Consider the following 27,478-nt stretch of genomic DNA (forward strand, 5'->3'; position numbering starts at 1 on the left):
GGTGGCCGCTGTGCGAGACTTCCCGCATCCGCGCACGAAGACCGATATTCGGTCGTTCTTAGGTGTCGCCGGCTACTATCAGAGGTACATCCCCAGGTACTCTGATATCGCGGCTCCCCTGACGGATGCTCTAAGAAAAACAGAGCCCCAAACAGTCGTGTGGGACGAGACAAAGGAAAGAGCTTTTAGCGCCCTAAAGAGCGCCCTAACAAGCCAGCCTGTGCTACGATCGCCCGACTACACAAAAGGGTTCGTTGTTCAGTGTGATGCTAGTGAGCGAGGCATGGGCGTTGTACTGTGCCAACGGGAAAATGGAGAAGTAGAACACCCCGTCCTGTATGCTAGTCGTAAGCTGACCAGTCGTGAGCAGGCGTACAGCGCCACCGAGAAAGAGTGTGCGTGCATCGTATGGGCCGTTCAGAAATCGTCATGCTACCTAGCCGGCTCGAGGTTTATCATTGAGACGGATCACTGCCCTCTCCAATGGCTGCAGACCATCTCTTCCAAAAATGGCCGCCTCCTGCGCTGGAGCCTCGCTTTGCAACAATATTCCTTTGAGGTGCGTTACAAAAAGGGGAGTCTCAACGGTAACGCCGATGGCTTAAGTCGAGTCCCCTAACGTAGGAATCAGCCTCAAAGTTATTTGTTACTGATGTTTTTCTTCCTGAGGCAGGATTTTTAACATATTGCTTTTGTTTAGTGTTTCAAAGTCATGACGTGCTTTCTAGTGCAATTTTCCAATTTGTGGACGCGTTCTGAGTGCTGCTAAACTACTGTAAGGAACTAGGCAGTAGAATAAAAGGGGAAAGAGCCTGGCATGACTTAGTGAGGGTTGTGCCGTGCTTGCTGACTGAGCGGTTGAGTTTCGGCGTAGTTCTAACGCTTGCTGGGAACGAGAACAAAAATGGCAACTCTCCCGAAGTCACTTTGCAGTGTCCTGTGTGAACCTGAACGTGAGAACGAGGCCTTCTCTGTGCGCTGCGCTCAAGAAACGCAGAGGGACGACCGACTTCGTTTACGAGCATCATCGAGCGACATCCCTCCGGACAGCGGATGCAGACCCCTGACCATCGGGATCTCCTTCTCCCAGCGGGCCGGTCTGTTACGTTTCGCCTACGACGCGCGGTATAGCCGGCGCGGATGCAACGGACGCCGGGGCTTCGTTCAAAGCGGCGGACATTTTGGCCCGTTCAGCGCTGCCGCAACTCCTCCTGCCATGCACGTCCAGGCATGTTTCAATGCCACGTGTCTTCGTGTGTGCGTGTGTGTGTGTGTGCATGTTGGTGCCCACGCTTGTCAAAGCGCGGCAGCCGGGGAGCGGAGCTCCCCAACTGTGAAGCGAGGAGGTCTGACCGGCGCCGGCCCGGCGGATGCGTCACCTTTTCGTCTCAACGTGCCCGAGCGGCGCCGTCACGTGCGCCTCATTTGCGAGCCGTTCCTTCTTGCCCTCGACTCCGAGAGTATAAAAGTAGCAGCCCACGGACGCCGAGAGAGGCTTCGAATTCTTCCGTCGAGTAACGTGCTCTCCCGTCTCTCCACTTCGGTCGACCCGACCGGCCGCTCTTTTGCGATGCTATAATAAACAAGTTGTTCTGTTAGCAGTCGACTCATCCTTTGCCAGGACCTTCGGATGCTTCCAGCTGTGCCCCAGGCCGCCAGGCCAACGCTACCCTTGGGGCTTGCGACCCATATGCAACACCGTGCTGTTCACGAGCGGTAGCTCGAGAAGTCAGGCACTTAATGACGAAAACTGTCAACTGTTTCATAGGCCTCCTGACCACGTCCGAAGAAATCAAGCATATGCGGCACTCTACCTATACGGCTGCTTCGTGCGATATCCTACTTTGGCCCTGCTTCCGAAAGGATGCGTTAACAGTGTGTCCACGAGGCCAAAAGCACTTCGACAATACACGCGGCGCGGTCGTTGCACTTCACGTGTACTAGTTAACCGCTTGCGCGAAGGGAAGTCGGGTCACTCGCCTGCCACTGGCACTGTACGAACAGCATGGTTGCATCATTTATAGTAATTCGGTAATCATTATAATGCATGAGGAGGGAGAAGGGGAGTGATCACGCCCTCACCTTCCTCCTGCTCGCCTCATACTGCTACATTTACCTCACCGGCAGGGAGCGTGATCCTGCTACATGTTGCGAAACACACTGTTTGACGCTGTTCTCTATACTCCTGAAGCTAAAAAAAAATATAACGTTCAATTCTGGGGTTTTATGTGCGCAAACCACGATATGATTATAAGGCACGCTGTAGTAGAGAAATCTGGATTAGTTTTGACCACCTGTGGTTCTTCAACATGCACCCAATGCGCGGTACATGGGTGTTTTTTTCATTCCGCCCCCATTGAAATACGGCAGCCGCGGCCGTGATTTGATTCCGCGCGGGCTTAGCAGCGCAAATACTCTTGAAGCTGAAACAGCAGCAGCTAAAGCCGCGTACAAAAATCCCATTGTTGCCGGTTTTCGTGGTTTGGTTCTTTGCATTTCAATAATATATTTATTTGATCGTAGCCGATGGAATAGCCGGAAGCCGACTGGTCTATAGCTCAGGAGCCCGCTTTTCACAAAAAGGACGTATTGAATAAGATATCATGGAGAATGAACAAAAAACACTTGGAAGTCACATGAACTTTCTTTTTCGCGCTTGTCAGAGGCTGTCACCGAACACTTGCCTACTTCAGTAAATATTCACTGCTGGATAGATTATTTACATTATTGGTAAGAGAAGGTACTGTCTTACATTTAGCAGGCTTGTCTTGGTATCAGCCCAATTTTCGCGCTTGATAACCATTGAACGCTGCGCTAAAATCTTAACAGCTGCGCCTCATCTGAATGCTTCGGCGTTGTTTGCGCTTCGAAGAATCAGAAATGCGAACGAAATACATATACGTGTCTACGGGCAACTTTCTTTTGGCCAAGAGCAGCCACTCCCAGTCGACCTCTATAGTAAAGTTTTTCATCTCTCCCAACGTCTTGGCTCATCGATCGCAGAGCGCCCTTGATGTACCACTCTAACCTCTTTCTGCCAGTGTTCCATATCATTCGCCACGCTTACGACATCTTTCTGTGCTTCCACCGCGGCACTTCGATCCCAAATGACGACCATTCCGACCGCTTGCTGCTACGCTGTGCAGGCCAGCCTCACGATATTGAAGAGACGATAATGTATTTTATTATCATTTCTTTTGAATTTAGAAGGAAATTGATTTCTGCATTCTGTAACATAAAAAAAGATAATACGTAAATGAAAAAAAAAAGCGTCCGGAGAAGAAGTTAAGCATGTTTTCAGCACCGAGTGCTTTTTCGGGACTCCTGTATGACGTGAAAACGATCGTGCCTTCGTTGCCGCTTTCCCTCTCACAGATACTCCGGGAAAGCTCTTGGCTATCTCTAGCAGTTGAGACAGTAGAAACAAAATGACGCTAAGAAGTCAAGTCAGAGAATAGAATGAATAAAAAAAGTAATAACAATAAACGAAGCTAAAAAGAAGGAAACGAAAGAAACGATGGAAGAGGGAGGGTCAGATTCGGAGGGACATTGAGCGTGCACAGAGATTCGGGATGTGTATGTGTACGTTGCAGGGACCCTATGTATATGTGTGGATGGCGCACAGCGAATCGCGTACATAAACGGACACGCTAGCCTATCTCCTCCCGTAGGGCGCTCATGAAAAAGTCCATGCGCCATTGAAAAAAGGGAACGGCGTGTTCCCTTTTTTTTTTTTTTCCTCTTCGTATAACGGTGCGAGGCGCCATCTCCAAGTCTTGTTCCTCTCAGCAACGCCCTCTAGAGAACAAACTCCTTCCGGGAGAGATCGAAGGCATGGTTGGGTTCAACGGCTCGTGACAGCACTAACCGGCCAAAGCCCCGTTTGCCACGAAGAGCGCGAAAGAAATCGGCAATGAAGAAAAAAAGCGAGACGTGCAAGAAACGGCTGCAAATGGCCACCAACTGGACACGCACGACGCGAGAGACCTACGAACGCCTTGTAAGCGGAAGCTGTTTCCGCTGTCCAGCAGATCTGACTGCGTGTCCTGGATAGGACAGAATGAAAAAAAAGAAAGAATGAGGCACGTTCACTGCGATTTCTTGAGTCAGGGACAAAATACAGCGATAAACTAAATGGTAACTTATGTCAGTATGCCCGTACCTGCACAAAAATTAGAAGAAGAAGAGAGAGAGACTTCGTATGCGCGCAAATGTGTCGTGTTCTGTACTATAAGCTGCCGCGGTTGCAGAGAAGTCGATTACTCTAGGCTTTCGTAAGAAGGACACGCATGTGCTGCACGGCTTCGCTGCGCCAGGATATCGCTGTTAGAAGTGGTAAGAGGTCGGCAAGAAAAGTGAACCCCTGGCTGTGATATGGCGTTAAGGGCCAGTGACCCGCAGACACGCCAAGAACACTGAGACCTCATGTGGTCAGTGAGCTACGACCCCTGTGGGGAAGGCATGTTCCGTGCCGCCGCCCCAGCTGTTTGTTTTCGCATGTTTTATTGTCATGAACTTAGGCTAAGATAATTCACTGTAGCGTGCGCTTTTGCTAAAGTTTTGTAGGAAAGTGGCTGCCGAATATTATTCACTGTCATTCATGGGCACTGTACGCTGGGTGTAAACGAACGCGTCGCCCAATTTGCACCTGCTTCACGCCTGTCATTTGTACGACGTCCAACGCCATGTACTACGCCCATCCTCTTCAGACGGCTTTAAACCTGCTGAACTACGTGCCATTTTCTAAGCCACTAATATTCGAACCATGACCACATTTGTCGCTGGCGCAAGAAGCTATTCGCATACAGTTCTTGAAGTGCAACAGCCTGAGTCACCGTTAGGTTTAGCCAAGGGATCATTTGGAGAAATTGGAAGCACGTGCCTCTTGCTACCCTGTTTCACTTGTACATGGGCTACGCGCTATTAGTGAAGTAAATAACTAAAAGAATAACAATTACCATGGAGAAATGAGTATGAACTAAAGCGCGGATGACGTCATGTCAAACGTAAACCCGAGGTTGAGAAAAATAAACGAAGAAAACAATTTTTTGACGCATGCACACTTAGCACATAGAGAAAAAAATGAATAAGAAAAATTAGGAAATGAAAATAAATTTCAAATGCATATGCCCTATCAACACATTAGGGCAAGGTTATCGCATGCACATGTGAGATGTCATCAACCGATTCACTACAGGCACATGATAATGATTCATCGAACCGCATTTAATGTTGCAAGTGCTAGGGCCACCTACGCGTTACGCGCCTCGAAAGTGATGCTCATGTCATTGCGGGTCACAAGCCTTAAAGGGACACTAAAGGTTAATATTAAGTCAACGTGAACTGTTGGAATACCATCCCAGAAACATTGAAACACTTGTTTCGTGCGAAGAAGAGACTTATTTTAAGAGAAAATGCGTTCTGAAGCCTCCGCGTACCTCTAGCGCAGTTCAAATCACCCGCCCTCCAATCGAGGAGTGTTGACGTCATCACCTCAACAATGACGTCAGTGACGTTGCGCCGTCGGCACAAAACGCAAACGCGCGGCCAGAAACAGAGCTAAGACAGAGCCGACAGCAGCGCGAAAGCCGAACTATGGTTTGTAGCGGAAGGGAAAGCGCACGACGATAAGCTGGTTTTTTTATTTTATGACGCCAACTTCGACGCTCGTTGCAATGGATGACCCTGATAACAACACATTGGCTCGCGATTGGCTCGAGTTCAGCGATTTAAGCCCTGATGAACGTGACCTGCCGGCGTTTGTTGCGTACTACTACGACGGTGGTCTGCTTTGAAAGGCACTCCACGCGACTTCAGTAAGTCGGCGTTGAACTCGTAATCCTCTGGACGAAAGTGCAGCGAGCACACTACGTGATTTTTCGGCTCTTTGCCAACGCGCTGTGACAGAGGTACGGCACTTAACCACTTCGAACGGAGAGGTTCACTCGTTGGCACACAGTAATAAGTAACGTTGGATTCGCCGCTGCAACTGCCCTTGGCCAAGTTCCGCGGACCGTTCGCGCATCCCACCACATCACATGGACGTGGCATTGCTTGTTCCAAATACAAGTTTCGCGAGCCAGCAGGACCGGAGCACGACGCGATAAAGAAACAACTGAAACTCCAAAGCGCGCGCGGCGCAAAGTCGAACGTGCAGAGTCGAGCGAAAGCGAAACCTTTCGATCACCCATACTACTCAAGGGTAACGTCAAGATGTTATTTTTTCTTAGAATCGAATAGAAGTAGACAAGTAGCATTTTCGTCGGTCTTATAATCTAATGAAATGGTCTTTTTAATACGAGTAGTTGAGTACTAGTGACATAAATTATGGTGAGGAGTGCCTTCGTCATCGGGCTAGTACCGTAATGTCGCTGGGGGGTCTCAAATTGTGTCATGCATTTACCTCAATTTCTCGGTTACTAAAGCTCTGTTTGCGATTATATTGACGCCTTAGACGTTCTAGAGCATTGCTTTATCACTTTAACTTGACTTTCTGGTAACCTTTAGTGTCCCTTTAACGAAAATTTGTAAATATCTGTACTTTGTATATATGCGCGTGTCACTGCATGAACTGTTTATGTGCTTATGTGATCTCTATGTTGGTCATAATTGACACCCAGTACCTTGAACAGCATGCAAGGCGATCAGCCAAAATAACACCTCCGCCATATCATTAATACTTGTATTTCTCTGTATTGATGAAGGCTGCACATATGAAGCGGATGAAAGAATTTTCACGTCTCTCTCTCTCTTTCTCCCTCTAAATTAACAGGAAGTGTGAATTTTAGTTCAAGGTGTGTTCCGAAGAGAATTATCTTTTCCCTGCATCGTCAAACCAAGTCGCCAGAGATAATCCCGTGAAGAGTTACTCGTGATGTCGGTAATATCATGACCGAAAAGAGGAATGACGTACATATCGCCGTGCTCTTGGGCTTCGCGTTTCGATTTCGTCTGCCCGGTCGTCCCTGGATAATACAAAGTTGCTTGGCACCTACTGAAATACATCACCATGTCCACGAGGAACCACGCTGTGGATACATTCAGAAATTGAAACAATACTCGCCGTAGTTGTTTACTGGCTATGGTGTTGGGCTGCTAAGCACGAGGTCGTGGGATCGAATCCAGGCAACGGCGGCCGCATTTCGATGGGGGCGAAATGCAAAAACACTCGTGTACTGAGATTTAGGTGCACGTCAAAAAACCCCAGGTGGTGAACATTAATCTGGAATACCCCCACTACGGCATGCCTTAGATCGTTGTTTTGGCGCGTAAAACCTCGTAACGTAATTTTATTTATTTTTTAATTAAAACAATAATTTTGTTGCGTGATCTCTGCGTGAATGTCACTGAGGAGCCACATCGAGCTAACACCGAGACCGAGCAAACCATCCAGTTCTCGGATGCGCCACTTTCGGCAGCGAACTCTCTTGCATCCAGATGTGCCTATAACCCTGCCCTGGTGGATGTTGCTAACCGAGAGATACTAAGTAGGCGCTATTCTTCTGCGGATGAAATTACAATAGCGCCTGCTTAGCTGCACTCAGTGCAGGACTAATCTGTATACGTGTTTTGTGGCTGCACATGCTTCTCGGGAACTTGAAGCAAAAACAAGCTGGACGGCCCACCACGGGCTGAAGCTGGCATTGTTTCTTCGTACCTTTGATCTCCACGTACACTTGCGGCTGTCGGTGGATCCACGGTAGTTCCTGCTCCTTACAACGTTTGTATCCGCGAACGCTTGCTTGATATCCATGTAACCCAGCGGGCAAATTAGAACCACTTCTTAACATTGGCGTTGTGAATAGCGCGTGGCCGTTTATAGCCCTCTGCCCATTCCTGCGCGCATGCTGTGCTCAATCTATTGCAGGGTAGCAAACCAGGCACCCGAGCTCTCTACCTTTCCAATCCTTGCTTTCTCTCTTTCTCAACTTACAGCGTGCCCTAGCGAAGCAGAGAAAAAATTTAGAGGCTTCAGTACTTTGATTAAGCGGAAATATGTTTCTTTCTTTCTTTCTTTTTTTCAATATATCGCTCGCAGTCACAGGCATTAAGTATTGCGTAAACTGCTTAAGAGGAAACTTTAGCTCGGGTGCTCCTATCTAAATACAGGTAAAAGGAGAATTCGTTTTTCTCGCCAACCACTGCACCAAATTTGACGAGATTTGTTCCATTTAAAAGAAAAACGTAAATTTAAGTCGTCAGTGTTTTATTAAAAATAGGAAAAAATCGAAAATTTTCAGAAAACGAAACTATCAAGTTTCCAACTCTCTAACTCAGCAACGAAAAATGTGACCACAATTCTGTGAGTTGCATCTAATAGTAAATCTAAAGCGGACAAAATTGATATGTTACAGAGGAATATTAAAGAATTTAGTAATATGGAAATATAGCTTTTGCAGAACCATTGTAAACAACGTAACCAATTCACGTAAGACATAAATTGAGATAAAGAATTTCTCCGCTTTCAACGAACTAACGGACACCGCTTACAGAACCGCTAACTCTGTTCTTGATGCCGAACTATTAATTCGTAAATTTCCTGATTCTATTTTTTTCAGACTTTCGAATTTTTGAATATCTTTTTAAGAAAATTCAGGCCCTAAATAGAAATTCCGCTTCCAACGGTCACTAAAATTTAACTGTCTCTCTCAAATGCAACAAATTTAATTAAAATCGGTCCAGAGGTTATCTCAAAAACACGTTTCTGCGTTTTACATGTATTTGAATAGGCCGCGCCGGAGTTGGGCCAGAACTAAAACTTCCTCCTGATATTGCGCATATTGGAAGACCTGGGGTTGTATAGATCGTGTGTCGTGGAGGGCATATCACCTCTGAACTGTTTGAATGACGGAATCGTGGTTAAGGGAAGAGAAACGCACTTAAGAGTAGCAGAGGATGATCTTGTAATAAGCTTGGGAAATTTTCAGGCATATGGTCGATTTGATCGACGTATTACAGGGCTATTCGGGCATCTCTGCCAGAGGAGGTCTTTGTCTTGTACTGTAATAATAAACATAGCATGTTGGCAATGATGACGGCGACATTCCTGCCTTTCTATACTGATATAATGCATCGGTATACTGCATGACGCACGCAGCATTGCCGTGCGTAGCAGTGCAACTTAATCATTCAATGCTGGGCACGGATACCGCTGTACTCAGGCTCGCTGCGAGTCAGTGCGTGCGAGGCGTTGCTTTCAGCGCGCGTTACCAGCGACCAACGAGTTTGCGGAGCGGAAGCTCGAAATTCCTCGAAGCGCCATTAGCGACAATCTGCGTCAACAACCATGGAGCCGCATCTCAATTCCTAAATCTTGAGCGACTAGGTCGTTCGCACGCAGGGATCGTTTTTCGGCTTCTTTTGCGGGCCTAGCTGCTGGAGTGGGAAAACAAACTATGAAAGTGCCACCGACAGCTGGCGAAGTTAAGCGTCGACGGATCTTGAAGGAGTGCACGTGATACATAGCAAAAACAATATTTTTTGTTCAGCTATAGCGCCGTCGCATTATCTATGCGCTCGCCCGGCGCTTGGGTGCGCCTGACACAGTATACGCCTTTCGGTATCGGTTTAAAAAAAGATGTTTACCGCTCAAGAATCGCAGCTGACGCACCTTGATGGATGGTTTCGTCTTGAAATGGCCGGCCAGGTAAAAGCAACGCGTAAGCTATTCTCTCATCAACGAACTAACGTCTTTCGGCTGTTATGTCGATGTATCGAAAAGCAAAAGGAGAAGCTGCGAGCAAGCGAGACGTAGCTGACACGCCAGCCCCTTCCCGCACGTCACTCGCTGGTTTTCGTTCAATGACGTTTTGGAAGCAAGCAGCAGCAGCAGCTCTATATAAGAGGGAGGGTGGGGTTGAAAGTTTTGATCGCGACCGCCAACGCCAGGCTTTGAGGAGACGCGTAGGCACACCGTGAAGGCGTAATTAAATCTCGCTCGCGTTCACGGTGCGTCCTGTGGCAGGAATAGTAATTTTAAAAGAAGTACCAGAACAAGCAAAACTTTCCGCTACTCAAAAGCCCCTCCATACCAAAGGCGCGTGATGGCACGCCTTTCTCGCGTCCTTTTAGCGTATTAATTCAGACACTATTTTGATGATGCATATCCTTTTTTTTTATATTTGGGTATGCCACACTTCATTCTACCCTCGCAAAGCCTGGCGAAATTTGGCGCATATTGTCAGTTCTTATTTTCGATTACAGCACAGTGTGACAGTGGCAAATCGACGCCCCTGACGTCAGCCTATTGTCACTAAAGGGAAGGCACGGGACGGTTAAAATTAAATTTTGGCTAGAAACTCAACGTATACGATTCTTTCCCTTTCACTTCGTGTTATCATTCTTGGCGAGGGTCGGAGGAATTCGAAGGCAGCGGTGGCACGTCACGGAGCCCAGTCCAATCAGCGTTGCATTTCGCATGATCGCACATACTTGACGTCTGAGGACAGTGTCTTGTAGGCTACTAGCAACTTTGAGTTTTATAAATGAAATGTAAATTCACACATGTCAGTGGTCTACAGCTATGCTAAGGTGCCGTGGTGGGGCCTCACGACGAACTATCTCGCGGGGAACTAATGCAAAGCTACCTGCTATCTATCCATCCATCCATTCATCCATCCATCCATCCATCCGTCCGTCCGTCCGTCCGTCCGTCCGTCCGTCCGTCCGTCCGTCCGTCCGTCCGTCCGTCCGTCCGTCCGTCCGTCCGTCCGTCCGTCCGTCCGTCCGTCTGTCTGTCTGTCTGTCTGTCTGTCTGTCTGTCTGTCTGTCTGTCCGTCTGTCCGTCTGTCCGTCTGTCCGTCCGTCCGTCCGTCTGTCTGTCTGTCTGTCTGTCTGTCTGTCTGTCTGTCTGTCTCAACAAACTCAACTACAATAGTAAAATTGCTTAGCGTGCATCAGAATGTTAATAAAACTGTGCTATTCAACACATGTAAAAAAAGCATTCCACAAGACAATCAGTAGGTGGATGATGCAGCTTTATAGCAAGTGCACAAAGTACTGAGGAGTGCACTTTGTTGCGCGATGCTGGTTTATATATGTATGGTCACCAGATGCACTGCAGCAACAACCTTACCGTGATGCAGCAGGATGCCACTCTGAAAATGTAGAGATGAATGGTTTGCTTTTCTTTTTCTTACGTGTTACGCCTGTGTGCATATTGCATGATGCGCATATCTTGTTCTTTTCTGCATTTGTCAAGTTTGTTGCACGTTCTATGGAGGCTAAAGATGCGTCAAATTGAGCTTCTTGGTCTTTATTTATGACGGACGTCATGTTACAGCACAAAATAGCTGAACTCAGAATGCTATTCAAGTTACAAATAAAAATACGAGCATGTGCATTTTCTTTATACTTTGCACAGTGCTGATCCACTTTGTGCTCAACAGGCACTTCGCCATCGTCAGCAGGTATTAACTAATATGAATATTGGAATAAGAGGGCATGATTCAGGGCAACTTCTTCTAAAGTCTTGAAGGAACCGCCTACTCACGTCGAGAATAAGAATATTTTAACGTATTTCATTGAAATCACGGCTGCAGTTCTACATGCCCTACATGGCGGAAGTTAGCAAAGACGTTACTCGCTTACACTGCTTCCTTTTGTTGTTGTTTCTATTTGCCTTTAGGCGCCGTACTGTCTTGAAAACCCCCGACGACTTTTTCATCTGATGATGCGGCCCCTGGAGGTGTTGTCTGTGCTAGTTCTGTGGCCGCCAGTAGACGCCTCGGATGACTGGGTATGTAACCTCATCCGCTCAGTGGGTTCGCAGTAGCGCAGTTTCTCTTTTACTTCCGCTAACTTTTTAACAAGCACGAAAACAGTCATGGTGCAATGAGGATGTAATCAAGACTGGTGCTGTGCAGGTTTCCCGTACAATGCGCGTGAGGCCCTGCAGGCTTGCTTTTGATTCACTTTGGGGCTAAGAAAGGTCATTCCTGTAATTTTCATATGCAGATCGTTGAAAAGAAAACCTTCTCCCGGTGAAAAAAAAAGGCTTGATTGTTTCGTTTTCGGCCTTTATGAATGCATCACGCATTTTCGATTCGAACAGCTGGTCCGAGCACTCCCAGAATCATGCATCGCAGTGCAGTTGTGAGATGGGCAAGATGGGGGATGTTACTTTAGCGCACAATCAGCTTGACAAGAGCTAAACACATTGCCTCCTGCCATAGCTTTCATCATTGTGCATAGTCTCTTTGGTCTCTTTGGTGTTGCGCTGCTAAGCCCGAGATTGTGGGATCGAATCTAGGCCGTGGCGGCCGCATTTCGATGGGAGCGAAATGCAAAAACACCCCTGTACCGTGCACTGGGTGCACGTTAAAGAACTCTATGTGGTCAACATTAACCCGGAGTTTCCCATTACGGCGTGCCTCACAATTATATCGTGATTTTGGCATGTAAAACACCAGAATCTTTTTTTTCAAATATTTCACTAGTCTAATCTGCAGTATTTAGCAATCTGAGTGTGCCACCAGGCTTAAGAATTCCTCTCTCTTTCCTTGTAATGTCACATCCGGTCGTGTCTCCTCCGTTCCTTGTTACGTCGTTGTCCCTATGCAGGTTCTGCTTTCAAGGTAAATTTTCCGAGTAGTCAGCGCTCTTGGTGGAGTTCCCTGTGCACTATTGTGACAAATCGCGGCTGAAGCTTTTTGTTACACTACATATTACGTTAGGATGTCAACTTCTTAAGAAGTGGTTGTTTTAATTCGTTCGAATGTTTAGGGTAGTTCATGCACTTCGTATGTATGTTTGTCTCTAGCTGTTTTCCCGCCTATCTGGATCACTGGGTAGTCCATGATGAAACGGGTGGCGCATCGGGATGCAGTGCCGATGGAACAGGGTTCCAAGCCAACTGTCGGGCCAACTTGAGTCACTGAGTATCTGGCAGTGTGTACATATGTGCCACTTTTCAATGAAGCCCTTTCACACCGACATGTGTCACTGTAGATGCGGGACTGGGTAGGTACAGCTGTTCAGTGAAAATCCTTGTCGCCTACTTGGAGCACTGCATATGTGCCACTCGGTCTGTGCTGGATTTCAACGAACGTCTTTGACGCCAACATGGGTAACTAGGTGTGTGCCAATGCGAATGTGTCGCTCTACAATGACAAATAGGATCCCTTAAGTTGCCCCTATGCTTGGCGGAATCGCACCCACGTCACAAGGGCTCCTCAAGGACAGAAGCTCGACGCTTTAGCTAGCTGCACCATAAATGCATTGGGTACGTGCCGCTCTTTAATTAAAGTCTTTCACGCCAACTTTAGCGAGATGCACCATGAATGCACTGGGTACGTGCCTATGTTCAACGAACCTATCATAAACTTGGGACACTGAGTACCTGTCACTGGGTGTGCGGCAAGCGAGGGAACAATTGCCAGCATTCGCAAGTACCAACGCGCACGCCGCGCTTCTCGTCTCAGAGGCCACGCGATGACTTCTCGGCGGCGCCATTAGAAGGCGCAGCGTGTCCAGAAAGAAGTGCGAGAGAAGAGCCCGGTTGCCGCATGATGCGTATCTCAGCGGTCACACGCACCGCCGCGCCATGCATTTCGGAGGTCACGCGTAGGCTTCGCGGCAGCGCCGCTAGATGGCGCTGGGCATTCTTAGGGAAGTGAGAAAAATGAGTTCCGCTGCAGCACAGGCCTCATACACAGCTCGTTTCGACGCTGACAATACGTTGCCTCGCTACATACATTGATTCAATGCTCAACGCATTACCGTTCACAGTCATCGTGAGATGAGTTTTGCCGCATTTTTTCGTGTTCTAGCAGCTTACATTAGGAAGGTGCTGTTGGTTTGAGAGCTTCTTTGTAATATTGATGCGTTATTATTTCTGTTATGATTTAATCCATCGCATGTGTACCATTAAGTGCAACAAACTCGGTTTTGTGCACAAGCTCTGTCCGTAAGCCTTATAGTGGTATATATATGTACAACGTTTCTGGTTCATGAGACGAGGAGTAGCCAGCGCCATCTTCGTGCGCCAACATTGACCATGAGGGTGACAATGATGATTATGGTGATGATGATGCTCGCTCAACACAATGGCACGTAGCCACGATGGGTAATGGGCGAAAACTCGATTGCTTGTGCGCACAGGTAGTGCTTTGAAGACAATTGATTCTGAAAAGGTAAAGGTGCGAATAACATAGTACAGTAAAGTATGTAATCGTGCAGTGAGACCAGATGAACAGACGACTCGATTTAAAAGAAATAAATCATCTATTTTTTATCATGTGAATAGAAAAAAGGAAAAGGTGACGGTGGCCCGCACTCACCCAACTTCATGGCAGACCCGGTGCCGTGTGCCGAGGAAGGCGCAGCGTCCCTGAACTTCTTTTGCACCACTACGATCATGAATCCGTGCGACGCGAGCAGGCCGTCGGAGAGGAGATGCACGAGAAATCCGCACGCGCACACCGTCCATCCCCAGCCGCCCTCGGGGTAGTAGTGCTGGCGAATCGTGCCCGCCTTGACGACAGCGGCGGCGGCGTCCTGCTCTTGTTTGTCCCTGGACGCGCCGCCCACTTGACACTGGTGGTGGCGGCGAGCGCAACACAGGTGCGCGAACTCGGGACACTCCTGGGACATGTGGTTCAGGCACGCCGGCGCACTCAGAGGGCGGGGAACGGAACTGCTGCGACGCCGTTCGTCGAGCAGCGCGCCGCACAGTTCCAATGGTATCATGGCGTCGAGGCTGTCAGTGTGTGGCTTGTTTCACAGCCTGAGAAAAGTAATGCGGCAAGCGTTTCTCCAGAACATTATAGTAGAGCACCGACGGTCATACGGTGTCGTACCACTCGCCGTAACTGCCTCTGTGTTTTTGCGACCACCCCTTCTCTATCGACAACGGGAAACTATCTTACTACTACGGCCATATGGCCATGTTGCGTTCGTGGCTAAAACTTAGCTTGTTCATTTACTTGTGTCCAACAGATAGGCAGTTTGTACACTTTTGAAGAAACGTCGCGAAGAATCGTTTTTGTCAGATTACCATCTTTGTCCAGTAGTACTGCGCACACAGTAAAGCCTTTGATTTAAGTGATGTTTTCATTTCGCTGCTTGTCGAAAGTTGCCGCTTCAGTATTCTGATGTTGGTTCCTTTGTTGTATTTTTATCCGTCATAATATTCTAGTATTCGAGTAGTATTCTTTCTTCGCGTATTCTCGTCTTTTCGGTGCACTGTGTTGTTCCATTACGACACAAGCATTATGCGCAAACTGCGCTGCAAACTATGCCTAATTAAATGTCGTTTGATTTTTTTAATAATTTTTCATCGTGCCCCGTTTTCGCAGAACAATTTTATGCTAGTCCATCCGAAGATATGCTTACGTTAAATTTCACCTCGCGAACGGTACGTGGCTCGAGCGGTTGAAACGCCGACGCTGTTCTTAAGGTGCGAGAAAGCCGTCGCCAAACACGCAGAATGTTTGGCGCGCATCCCAACCGGTAAATGACAACTACGCACGGTTTTCAGCGGGTAGTGTTCTTTGAAACATCTCAATCCAAAGCTTAGACAACAGGCAAACGAATAAAATTGCTGCCGAACTGTGTCAGCAGCGCCTCTCCCATTTCACCTTCTCGTGCGAGTGTAGCCGCTTATACTATTTTGTGCGGCAGATAAACGCCTCCTTCCTGCTCTCTAATCTTTATTTGTGGCTTTCTTTCGTGAGTGATGGTGAGCTGGCCAGGAGAAGCGTGCCAACGCAGCCAGCTCAAACCGTGTCTTAGCTCTCGTGGGTCAGGCGTAATCGCATTTCCGCCTCCTGTCAGCGACAGGCACTACCTTTCGTTCTTTTTTTTTTCGTCGACGCGCGTGCCTTCTCTGCTTCCTTTACGTCAGCGAGCGAAGCGTTTTTACAGCAGCACGGCGCCGAGCGTGCGCAGGTCGCGACCGCGTAGCGGTGTACGCACGCACGGGCGGCTACCACTTCGAGTACTCGAGCACCGAAAAGAGGGCGGCCATTTCTCCAACGTCGACGTCGGCCCAGACGCTGCCGGGACGGCCGCCGGAACACGCAATCCGATCGGCGGCCTAACGCTCGTGTCCGGAGGAGGGATATCTATAGATCACGCCGGCGAGGGCCGAGATTTCTCCGCCGCTATCATGCACGTCCGCGCTGGCTTCACTGCAGCCCTTTGCAGCCATGCGGAGAAGCGACGAGAAAAGGGTAACCTCCGACAGTGGATGGCGGGGGGGGGGGGGGGGGGGGGAAGCTGATAGCGGCCGTTTGCTTTCAGTCGGCCTGGTGTGAGTATGTTCTTGCGAGTGCCTCACTCAGGGCCAGCACTCCTTCACTGAGGACGCAAGCGCGGTCCAGCCTCCCTTCATCCACGCTGTCGCAGCAGCGTCGATCCTGCGAAGAAAGGAATAAAAGGAGTCCCGTTTTTGAATAATGACGTAGCCCTCCATCACGGCTCGCCCGTTGGCATATCCCCTCAGTGCTCTTATCGCCGTCTGGCGGCGTTATTTCTGGGATGTTTTGCTGCTGCTCCGGACTGCTATCATGCGTCTGGTTGCTTGTGTGTTTCCCCGCTGGCCTCGCGTTCGGATTGTTTCCACATGCGCGAGAGAGCCCTCGTGTTTTGGGCACATGATGGAGGAGCTCGCATCCTGTCGCCCCTATTTCTCGTTTGATTTATACCAATAACCGCCGTAGTATGCGTTTGCATGCATTCTTTCGCATATTGATATTTCAGGTCGTTGTTTAAGAAGAATGGGGGACGCTGCTTTCTAAGGCCTGAACTGTTCGGTTTCTCCGACGTTCTTTCCAATGCGCTGTGTGCATGCGGAAGAAAATGAAGCCCAAATTTTTTTATTTGACAGTAATTCTGCAACCTGGCCAGCTTCCCTCTTGTTCGTTTCACGTTTATGTAGGTTCCAGGCTTGACTTAGAAGCAGCCTGTTTAGTAATCCAAGGACAATGTTCAGGGAAAGTGGAAATCTACGTCGGAGGAATGGTGATTACGCCGTAGTAAACACTTAATTCGTTTTGGCGCGACCATCCTGTTTCAAAGCGGCATTTTTTGAGATTTCGATTTAAAAACTCTTATGAACACTGATTTCCGCTGAGCAGAAACGTCAATGTAGTTTCACGTTTCTGCGTCACCTTGTGTGTGGTAACATGCGCGAGATGTCCTACAATTGTTAGCATACGTTGTAATCTAGCGCACCTACTGGGTGCTTCGAGGGCAGCTCCAATTTCCTGACAAGTACATTGGCATCTGAATCGCAGCTGGTGATGCCCAGACAGATTATTTCAGGAACTCGCGTGTGCAACAAGGAGTTTCTAGCTTTTTTTTCTTTCTTGTTTCTACCCCGTTTTGCTGCATGTCAGGTCATGAGCAGGAAAAGCGATAGTTTCGTACTTCAGCAAGAATACATGCATTGCGCGTTTGACTGAGCGTACAAGCGGTGACAATAGCTTGAGCTGATTGCAAAGCCAGCATCAAGCCAATGCACATTATTGTTAAGGTGCGCTACAATTTTTGTATAGTTAATTGCAGGCCCGGAGAGAAAATTAATGCATTTGATCGGTGTTCACTCAGTCCAACTCTCCAGTAAAAAAAAGCTACGAATATTTTGTTCGTAAGTGCCGTTTCCCGTTGGCCAGCTGCCTTCGCTAATAATATATCCGCCACGACGATTGGCTTGTGTTTTCTCTTGCGAACAATTCTAGCGCGTAAATGTTTCCTTTAATATGATGGCTCACACTACTTGGGTATAAAAGTATAAGTACTTTGCCTTTTTTCGTTTTAATTTTGGTTTATTGTGGCTACCCATTATAAACACTTTACTGCGAGCTTGGACTATAGACTCTGCCTCCTTGCTAGTGCATAAGAACATTGCGCACTTTTATTTTAAATCACGGCGGCCGCATTTCGATGGGGGCGAAATGCGAAAACACCCGTGTACTTAGATTTAGGTGCACGTTAAAGAACCCCAGGCGGTCGAAATTTCCGGAGTCCTCCACTACGGCGTGCCTCATAATCAGAAAGTGGTTTTGGCACGTAAAACCCCATAATTAATTATAAATTAATTATTTTATTTTAAATTATAGAGTCAGTTAGCCCCGTCTTCGTCCTAAATCTGATACGAATTGTTGGGCCTGTCTATAAGCAGCACGACATGACAACAAAGAAACAACGGCACGTTAACAACCGGGTAAAAAAATAAAGAAAGTGGATCGGGAAAACCAAACATTTCATTTAAAAATGTTATCTACTCTCGGCAGCTGTTCACACTGCTCTGTTTCTTTCAGTGGAAATACACAGATTCACCCGGAAGGAAAGTCCGTGGTTTGCGGAAGAGCTCAAGACCGCCAGTTTGTCTCCCAAGCCACACACGACACAATGAGCCCTTTTGTTTGCGTAATCTCCAAAGACGGCAACCGAAACGCGGCTGGTTGCTTGAAATTTTTGTGCAAACAGAATTAAAGCTCTGTTTGTGGGCACACAATTGACTCGGACAGCGAACGAGTCCATAGTCGGCGTCTTCTGCACCGCTGCGAACGGCTCAAATTTCGCGTTCCTGTCGTTTTTCGTCGTAAGTGCGATAACCTAAACGTTACGGCTCGCGTCCCTGTGAAACGACCGCAGTTATATTGGCTTCTTATCTTCTTATCTCTCTATTCTCAGTCCTTGCGCGGAGAGACGGAGGCAAAAGCGCGAGGCGCAGCAAACCCGGCGAGTTAGAACTTTCCGGTATCGATCAAGCCCGCACCTCCTGTGGTGTAAATCTTCCGGAACAAATTATGCAAATCTGGCTTCTCTCTTCGAGTCCTCTTGAGCGTAACGGTCTCGTTATGGCTCGGAAGCCAGTGTCTTCAAACTTCGGCGAAGTCTTCGAAAGGACTTCCACGAGCTTTAAGAACGAAATCGTTACTTCCTTTGGGCTGAAAAAAAAAATAGCATTCGTTTTTCAGGAAAGCAGATTTATTCAGCACCTTCGGGGCAACACGCCTAAGGCGATATTGACAGTTATAATGGCAAAGATAATTTTGGGTCAGCTTTTGGGTCAGCTACACATCTTCGGACGTCAGGGTACTTTGGTGCCGCTGGACCACGCCGCGCAGCCTTTGCGCGAGGAACGTTTCCCGCCGTTTTTCTTGGAACAGTCTTGTGTCATGCGTGTTCTTGCTTTGAGCTGGTCGGCGCAAGTCTTTTTGGTCGTGGGTCCCGTGAAACTTGCCGGGCAGTGGTCGTACGTTGAATTGATTACTTCCGAGGGTATTACTTCCAGCGCTCGATTGACTTAGCTAGTGGAGGTGACTTTTGCGTTGGGAATGGTACACCTCCAAACGAAATGAAAACATATTATATGAAAACAAGGCTTAGAAATATGGACCTTGTTTTCACATACTATAGTCTTCGAGTGCGTTGGTAGGAGTACTGTCGCAAAAATGAGACGTCGCGCTTGACATAACGTCATGCGAAAGTGAGAGTACTCTCGAAAGTGATGAAACGAGAATACAACTGCAGGACAAGAACTCTCAATTTGCGCTCCGAAATCATCACATCGCAATAATGAATACAGCTTTTCTTTCTTCTAGTAAACACTAATGTCACTGTAATGCATGCTTGAACATTACTGCAGCAGGTCGCACCGGACCGGAACTCTCACCGACTAATGATTGTAGTTTACCACAGCTGTTTTGAGTGTTGTTGAGTCACGTGAACAAATGAAGAACTTTGCTAGCAACATTGCAGTATTTAATAATTCCAGCTCACCAAGAAGAAGCTTCAATTCTAGAGCTAAATAAAAACTATTGATAATGCTTCAGGTTAGGACGTATACAGTGCCAGTGGCTAAATTCTCTGGTGCATGTGCGAGTCGTCAAGTCTGCAAGGAATTGGAAACTGGAAATGGAACGATGCAGCCTGGTGGCAAAACTGGCGAAGAAATGTCCGTCGTTTCTATTCTTCACTGCAGGAAGCCTGCTCTACAAAGGGCTTTGTCATGCACGGAAAGAGTAGTCTATAGCGAAAGTTGGACGTCGGGAACACCGACTCTGCTCTCTTTCCTATTACCCCAAGGAATAAAAGTTTACGCCGGCAATTACACATACCACGATGAGATTATACATGCGCGCATACTTTGGTGCTTCAGTCAAAAACTATTGCACTTACCTTTTTTTCCCCAGAGCGCGATCAAGTCACTAAGAGACAGCTTACGTTACAAGCCATGCACTGCAACTTATACCTCCCTGCTACTGGCTTTAAAACGTCGGCTAATTCAGTTCTTTTGCAGTAAGATTGTCGGCAATGCACCAACGTGAATGGCATGCCATAAAATTGCAACAGAAAAGCCGGTTTCACTATGTTTTACTAGAGCAAGACATTCTGTACAAATTCGCTCACGACAACTAGTATCACTATGACGAACATATAATAATCTACATAAATCGTACCCACTAATGCCTAAGCACACCTTGCTCGCCGAAGTCGTCAGTTTTTCTCAACAGACATGACAGAAAGTATGTGTCGGGTTATGCGTTTGTTAATGATGAGTGTTTCAAAATAATTCACAACGTTGCTTATTCCTACGAAAAACTCTGCCTTTACGTTTGGTACTTTGCATGTATAGAGGCACGTTTTTTTTTTTTCGTTTTCAGTTATCCTTATATGCGTGTTGTTCTCGCCAGATGACAGAGAAAAAAGTCTGTCGTAACTAGGAGAGTTCGTCAGCGGTCAAATCAGCCATTCCTCTAATCAGTGCGGCAGGACCATCCGTCGCTCAAAGATTAACAAATAATAATATTTATCATTTGCATGAAGAGGGCACATACTACCTGTGTACAAATATTAAGCTACATTTATAGTCTGGCAATTGATAGCGAAGAAGTGGCAGCCATTTCCGTAAAAATTGCAAACACAAAAAAAAAGGGTATTCTTTTAGAAGTTACACTATCTCGCTGGCCTTCTTTGTTCGCTGCCGCTATTCAAAAGTGCTTCAAGCAGACACTCATGACTTACCCTATAACAGGTAGTGGTCGACGACGAATCCCATAACCGGAACAGCCGTAAGGTGGCTTACCGTCAGCAGAAAGTTCGAGTGATTGCCGCGGGAAGCAGACTTCACCGGACGGTCGCCCACCTACATCACGTCTCTGCGTTCGGCGGCGCACTGAGCACGCAATAACGTGGCAGACGTCTGCCGAGAGAAGTCGCAGAATGTTAAATGACTGAGATCGGCGAGGCGGAACGCTTGTCTCGAGGAACTCGTCGCTCCAAACACGCGCCCGCCGGCTGGCCCGAAGACATCCACGAGATGCGGGAGCCGCGCGCGCGCAGCTCAGCGTTCCGTTTCCCCTTTCCACCCCTTCGTCCCTTTTTTATTCGCTGACTTTTATCCCCGCTTCCTTTCCTTTTTTGTCTTTTTCGCTGGCTCAGCCCCCCCCCCCCCCCCCCCCGAGCTCTATTTCTCTTCATTCCTCTCTCTTTCGCGACGCTTGTTCTCCGTATACTTCGTTTCGAGTTTGCTTCGTTTCCCGATTTCGCCCTTATGCGTCCCCATACTCTCTCGCACATCCCTCTCTTATCGCTTCCCGCCTCCCCTTTTCCCTCGCCAGGTTTCCCTCTCCCGTGTTTTCTTTGCAGCGTACGCCGCACGCCCCCCCTTCTATTCTCCCTCCTTTATTTTGGACGCGTCTTATCCTCTCCTCTTCCTTTGTCGGTGACGTATCCCGCTCCTCCCGCTCCCGGTCTTTTCTTTCTTCTAGTCGAAGGCGCGTGCGCGCTGTTTTCGCTGAACTTTCTTTCGCTCCAAAGGATCGCCGCTTCTCCTCGCTAGTTTTGCGCCGTCGATTCGCGTCAAGCGTGGCAACACTTTCTCACTTCTAGCAGCAGCAGTGGTAACAGCAGCAGCGCCTGCGAAGCTTGCCAAAAGATCTCACGGTGTGATTCACGTAGACATCGTGACATGCGCGAAACTGTGTTGAGCTGTCCTGTTGTACTTTCCTCTCCCCCACGCCCCTCTTTTTTTCGCTTATTCTGTCATGTTTCGGGATGAAGGATAGCCGAAGACAGGGCAAGCATATCGCTTTCCGCTCCTGTGCGCGCTCTTGTGGACGAAGGCATCGGCCGCGTTCCCGGTGATTACGTTGAGCTTCAGAACGGTGAACCAAAAACAAATATTAAACATAGTATGCCGACTTTCTCTTCAAGATTTCCGCGATGATAGACTTTAAGGACGCCAAAATACACGCAACCTGCAGACGTGATAACATCAGACTGTAATTAGAATATACGAGAAAACGTAATTCCGTCACGCGGAAACTGAAACACAAACCCCTTTTCCAGCTGCCACTTTTTGGGTGAGCACTCCGTGAAAAATTCCGACCAACTTGAGGCTAGTAGCTTCGCTGTAAAAGCGGCGATGAGCATCCGGGGAGAAGTCTGCCTTCGTGGGAGACGCGGCGGCAAATGAAAGGTGGTGTCCCGGGCGAGGGGGTACGCCGCCTGCGCGAGCCTGTGGTCGCAACAGGCTCCCACTTGGACGCATGCGCATCACACAGTCCTTCCCTAAGCCTGCAGTTGGCAAACGCCATTAGGGCGTCCAGCCCCGGCCTGACCGGCATCTGCAATAATACCTCAGCCAAGCTCCGGCTGGTGAACCTCGACAGGGGGTCCGGCCACTGCCGACATTCCCAAGGTGTGACGATGTGCCGAGCTCCGCCCCCCCGAACGGTCTCGATATTCTCTTCCCGCGCTCATTGCCCCGACTGTAAATCGTGCCCACTTCACTGCTGAACGCTCTTCGTGTGCATCGAACAATAGCGTGACCTTCACCTCTCTTTCTTGTGTATGTTTTCCGTTTGCTCGGCCTGCGTGCTTTAAACATTGTCTGTTTTTGGTGTGGCTTGCAGGCAGCTTAGTCATTTCCGATGGCCTGTATCATCGCGTCTTTTATTCATCTAAGTAACCCGAACACGAAGCCCCATAGCTATCGCAAACACTACTTTAGTATAGCGTGTAGCAGCTTTATTTACATTATGTTTCATCGCTAAAACTGATTGATATACCTGTAGAGTACTGACCAATGCCTGAATTCACGAAGCATTTAGTTTCTAAGTGTTCCTTACCATTTGCAGGTTGCGTTCGCTAATATGTCCAACATTACTATTGGCTCGCACCTGCGCTTACGAACAGCTTTATCAGAGGTGCATGTGAATACGGGCCTAGGGCCTGTATTCATGAAAAACTCTTACGTTAGAAATGTTTGTAAGCAAAAATATCAGCCAATCCGGATGCTAGACATACTATTAGTGAAGACGACCTGTCAACTTAAGAAAGCATATCTTTAGGAATTCGAACCCTGGGGCCGGATTCATTTCGTTCGTAAGTGTCCCTTGTCATTGACAAGTCGCGTTCCATGATAGTATGTCCAGCATCAGGATTGGCTGGAATGTTCATTCACGAGGCAATAGCAGCATATGAGCATTTTGTGAATATAAGTTCAGATTCTAAAAAAAAATTTCTCAGAAAGCTTTACCTTTGTACATCTTGCTCATGACGAAACAGTTCGCACGCCTGTAAGACAGTACCTCACATGGTAGAAAGACGTTTCTTATGAACATAAGTAAAAAATTGTAGGACGCTCAAGCTTCGCCTTTAAGAGTGTAACGCGACAGCATTCAAAGATCCCTGACTGCTTCTCACGCTTTCCGGCAACTGCAGCTTGTGTAACCGTAATGTTTACCGGCAAACGCTCGCGGCGAACGCAATGCACGAAGTCGATCTTTGTGGTAGAAACGCGGCCTCTTGCGTGGACCGATCCCGGAGGTAGTGTACAGCCGCGCCACACCTCAAACGGCCGCTGGAAAAGGGGCTTGTGCTTTAGTTCCCGCGTGAAATAATTAAATTTTTTCGTATATTCAAATTACAGTCGTATATTCAAATTAAGTCTGTAGGCTGTGTGTATGTCGTACTTTACGAATTTTCTGACACATTTCACTTTGAGAAATTCCGTTTGCTCCGGGTTGGCGTTCCGGGTTGCGTGGTTCGGGATGATTTTTCACGGACAACGCTGCCGAAGCCGACACCGGATTTTCTGCGACACGGGACTCTTAACGCTACAGCGTTAATAATCTGCCTGTGTAACGCTTTAGAATCCACTTATTTGTCACATGACTGCCAAAATAAATTCATGGGTGCAAAATCACCCACACGAAAACTGATATGACCACATGGCAAAGCATACCTCGTGTTCACATCCTGTGATCGCGTTCACCTAAGGGGAACGCCTGATTTATCACGAAGCGACGTGTTTAGTGCCCAAGTTTCCGCTTCTCAAAAAAGTGTTCTGCCCAACTTTATTAAATGTCCACTGCCGTACGGTAGTACCTCCATATTCCGCGACAATTTAATCAATGAAGCCAGGAAGAAGTGGTAAGCTATCTTCGAATTAATGAATGCAGCTATGCCACCAGACCTTATGGCCGCAAGCCTGGAGAGTGAAGAAGGCCGTCAGCTGCTGCACTGCATTCTTCTGGTCAGCCACGTGCTTGTGTCGTTTGTTTTCATCCCTCATCTGACAAAATTAATGATGCAGGACGCTTCCTTATTCGAAACCGGCAATATTGGAAAGCAAGTATGTAAATATCTTAGGCGTGCGTTGCTTCGTGTCTTTCATTGCAGTGCAACGTAAAATTCCGTGTCATATCAGAGCGCCAATTCGAAGTTTTTTTTCATTCGCTGACGGTCTCCCAATTTTAGTATTACTGTAGTATTTGTCTTGCTTAGATGTTTAAATACTAGAACAAGCACATGAATAATTAGCAATGTTGCGGCGGGGCTACATAGTAAAAAATAATGACTAAGGCGTAACAAAGGGCAGATTACGGGCGATTCAAGACAGACAAGGTGAATCGCGGTTCGAAATCGTGATGACCCGCCGTGGTGGCTTAGCGGCTATGGTGTTGCATTCCTAAGTACGAGGTCGCGAGATCAAATCTCCGTCGCGGCGACCGCATTTCGACGGGGGTGAAATGCAGTTAAAACTCTCGTGCATCAGGGGCGCCTTAAATATCCCCATGTGGTCAAAATTAATCCGGAGTCCCCTACTATGGGGTGCCTCACCATAAAATGATGTTTCTTTTTTTTTTTTCGTAGCGCCCGGAATTCGAAATCGTGAAGGATCTAAAGCGCCTATATGCGTAATCGCGTCACGTTTTAGTTTTACTGAAATTACAGTCCGGGCACTTGTAGCCACGAAAATAATAAAAGAGCAAGTACTTGCATTTGTTGTACATGTTTTCATTCTTGGTGTCAAGAAAACTATTCATTAGCGATTTAGCAGTAAATGCGACAGAAATGCGAGAGCATTACGTCACACCTCCTTCAGTAGCACCTCCACATTGCTATATATATGTATATGCGCTCTTCTAAACACTCCTATCCCCTCTTAGAACACGTGACCGGTTTCTTACACTTCACACACGTGCACGTTTTTTTCGCTTTGACACTCCTAATGCTAACGCATTAAAAGAAGAGAAGCAACCCGACACGCGGTAACCGAGTCGGGTACTGTGCGAATCGACACCATGATGCCAGACCTCAGGCACACACGTTGCCCGCCTGCACTTTTCTCACGCACCGAGTTCATATATCTAAGCAATGAGAGTGCCTCGACAACTTCGGCTAATGTTGCCCACATTCCATCGACCTCAGACTCTCACTCGACGCTTTTCTCGCGTGAGCCTGACAACACGCGAGTTCTGTGATATTCTTTGGACATTACCTGTTCGTTTCTTTCACGGCACCACGGCGTGCTTCGGATTTCGCAGCGTGGATAAAAACCTTGCTCCTCTTTGCCGAGTTCAATTTCCGTCTCGTGTAACCCTGAATGTCACCCGTGTACTGCTATCCGTGTCAACATCGCGCGTGTTCGAACAATATGACGCGAATTTGACGACGCCCCGTTCGCTGTTGGCGCATTCGTCACCTCGTTTTGCACTTAGCAACCTCTGAAACGTCAAGGATACCCTACAATGTTTTTAGCTGGGTTACTCCGTAGGTTCCTTCACTGCAACTTGTTTAGGAAGCAACCCGCTGTGGTTCCTTAGTGGCTATGGCGTTGGGCTGCCAAGCACGAGGTCGCGGGATCGAATCCCGGCCACGGCGGCCGCATTTCCATGGGTGCTAAATGCGAGAACACCCGTGTACTTACATTTAGGTGCACGTCAAAGAACGCCAGGTGGGCGAAATTTCCCGAGTCCCCCACTACGGCGTGCCTCATAATCGATTCGTGGTTTTTGCTCGCAATACTCCATAATTTCAATTTTTTTTTCGGAAGCCACGTACATTCTCCACGCTAGCTTTTCCCACCACTACAGCTTCCTCGCTACTGCGCCGTGGCTCACCTGAAGCCAGAGTATGACACACGAGTCAGTGACGCTCGGAGCACGATGGACTCGTCGAGTAAAAAAAACAGCGACCTGGTTTCCTATTTCATAACAGCTTAACGCAGTCGAAATTTATCGTGACGGACTCCATGGGATACTCCATCAGCAGCTGTGAACGACGGTACGCGGCAGCTTCCGCAACACAGTGGCCAAACTCTGCGGCTGTGAAGGTGTTGTACAAGTTTGTGTAATGTCCATCGTGACAAACCTCAGGCTGTCTCATGCTACCTAGTCGAGAGCCGCTGTGCTTGCTTCCCTGCGTATATCCCTTGAATTAAGAGCTCTGAAATCCTGGACGAATGTAGAATCATCTGTAAGGTGAAGGATACTCTGCAATGTTTTGTAGCTTCGCTACTCCGTAGATTCGTTCACTAACTTGTTTCGTAATTCGCATACATGCACCACTGCGCAGCCGAAAGAAACGGTCATGGTGAATTATTTTCCCAGGAATCCAGGTAATTGCGGCATCAGTGGTAGCAACCACGCGTGCAATATTGGCTATTTAGCTCGCGAGGATGCCAGACTCATCCTCATCATACACTTAAATACATACGCTTTGAGTAAGATGCGAGAGCTGATATAACTTTAACACGGTGGAACTTAAATGCCTAGACCATTGCACCTATGCCTTTCTTTAACCTCTGCTCGCAGATCTGGCTTACATGCCTGCTGTAGCGGTAATCAGTGCTTCTGTGCTGTCTGTGGCTTGGCGAGGCATTCATAAGAGTCTATCAGTTTAACATTGGCATGGCAGATAGCCGTATTCCTTGATTTTGAAGAAGGTGGCCGTGAATATAGGATCTAATGACTGCTACGATTATGCGAACAACAATGCGCACTCTGTTCAGCTATCTATGAGCTGGATAGACCGTTTCTGAAAATAATCTTTTGGCTTTCTGGCTACGACGTACTTCTACATAACAGGCTATAAAAACTCTGCTATGTTTTTCTAAAGCCCATAGTTTTTTGTCAAATACTTTGACCACACGACGGTTGTAAGTCGTTTATCTTTTCCTCCTTACGTCAACATAGCCTCGCAGAGGGTAGTAAACCAGGTTACTTCTCTGCCCGAT

At 47.7% G+C, this 27,478-nt stretch overlaps 2 protein-coding genes across 5 annotated transcripts in view; one reads left to right on the forward strand and one right to left on the reverse strand.

Annotated features, from left to right (window-relative positions):
- LOC126522595 (monocarboxylate transporter 10-like) overlaps nucleotides 1–16,184 on the reverse strand; it is a 286,846-nt gene extending 270,662 nt beyond the window's left edge. The window contains exon 1 of the mRNA XM_055066485.1: nucleotides 14,280–16,184. Coding sequence (XP_054922460.1) covers nucleotides 14,280–14,688 — 409 coding nt within the window. The 5' untranslated portion in view covers nucleotides 14,689–16,184. The remainder of the gene's footprint in view (nucleotides 1–14,279) is intronic.
- LOC126522597 (hepatocyte growth factor receptor-like) overlaps nucleotides 1–27,478 on the forward strand; it is a 566,006-nt gene that overhangs the window by 435,627 nt on the left and 102,901 nt on the right. For 3 of the 4 annotated variants that reach the window (XR_011895240.1, XM_055066486.2, XM_072288825.1), the window contains one exon: nucleotides 11,627–11,737. The exons of the other annotated variant lie outside the window; for it this stretch is intronic. The gene's annotated coding sequence lies outside the window, so the exon portion shown is untranslated. The remainder of the gene's footprint in view (nucleotides 1–11,626; nucleotides 11,738–27,478) is intronic. 4 annotated transcript variants of the gene reach the window in all.

The sequence above is a fragment of the Dermacentor andersoni genome, chromosome 6 (assembly GCF_023375885.2).
Source record: "Dermacentor andersoni chromosome 6, qqDerAnde1_hic_scaffold, whole genome shotgun sequence".
Lineage (NCBI taxonomy): Eukaryota > Metazoa > Arthropoda > Arachnida > Ixodida > Ixodidae > Dermacentor > Dermacentor andersoni.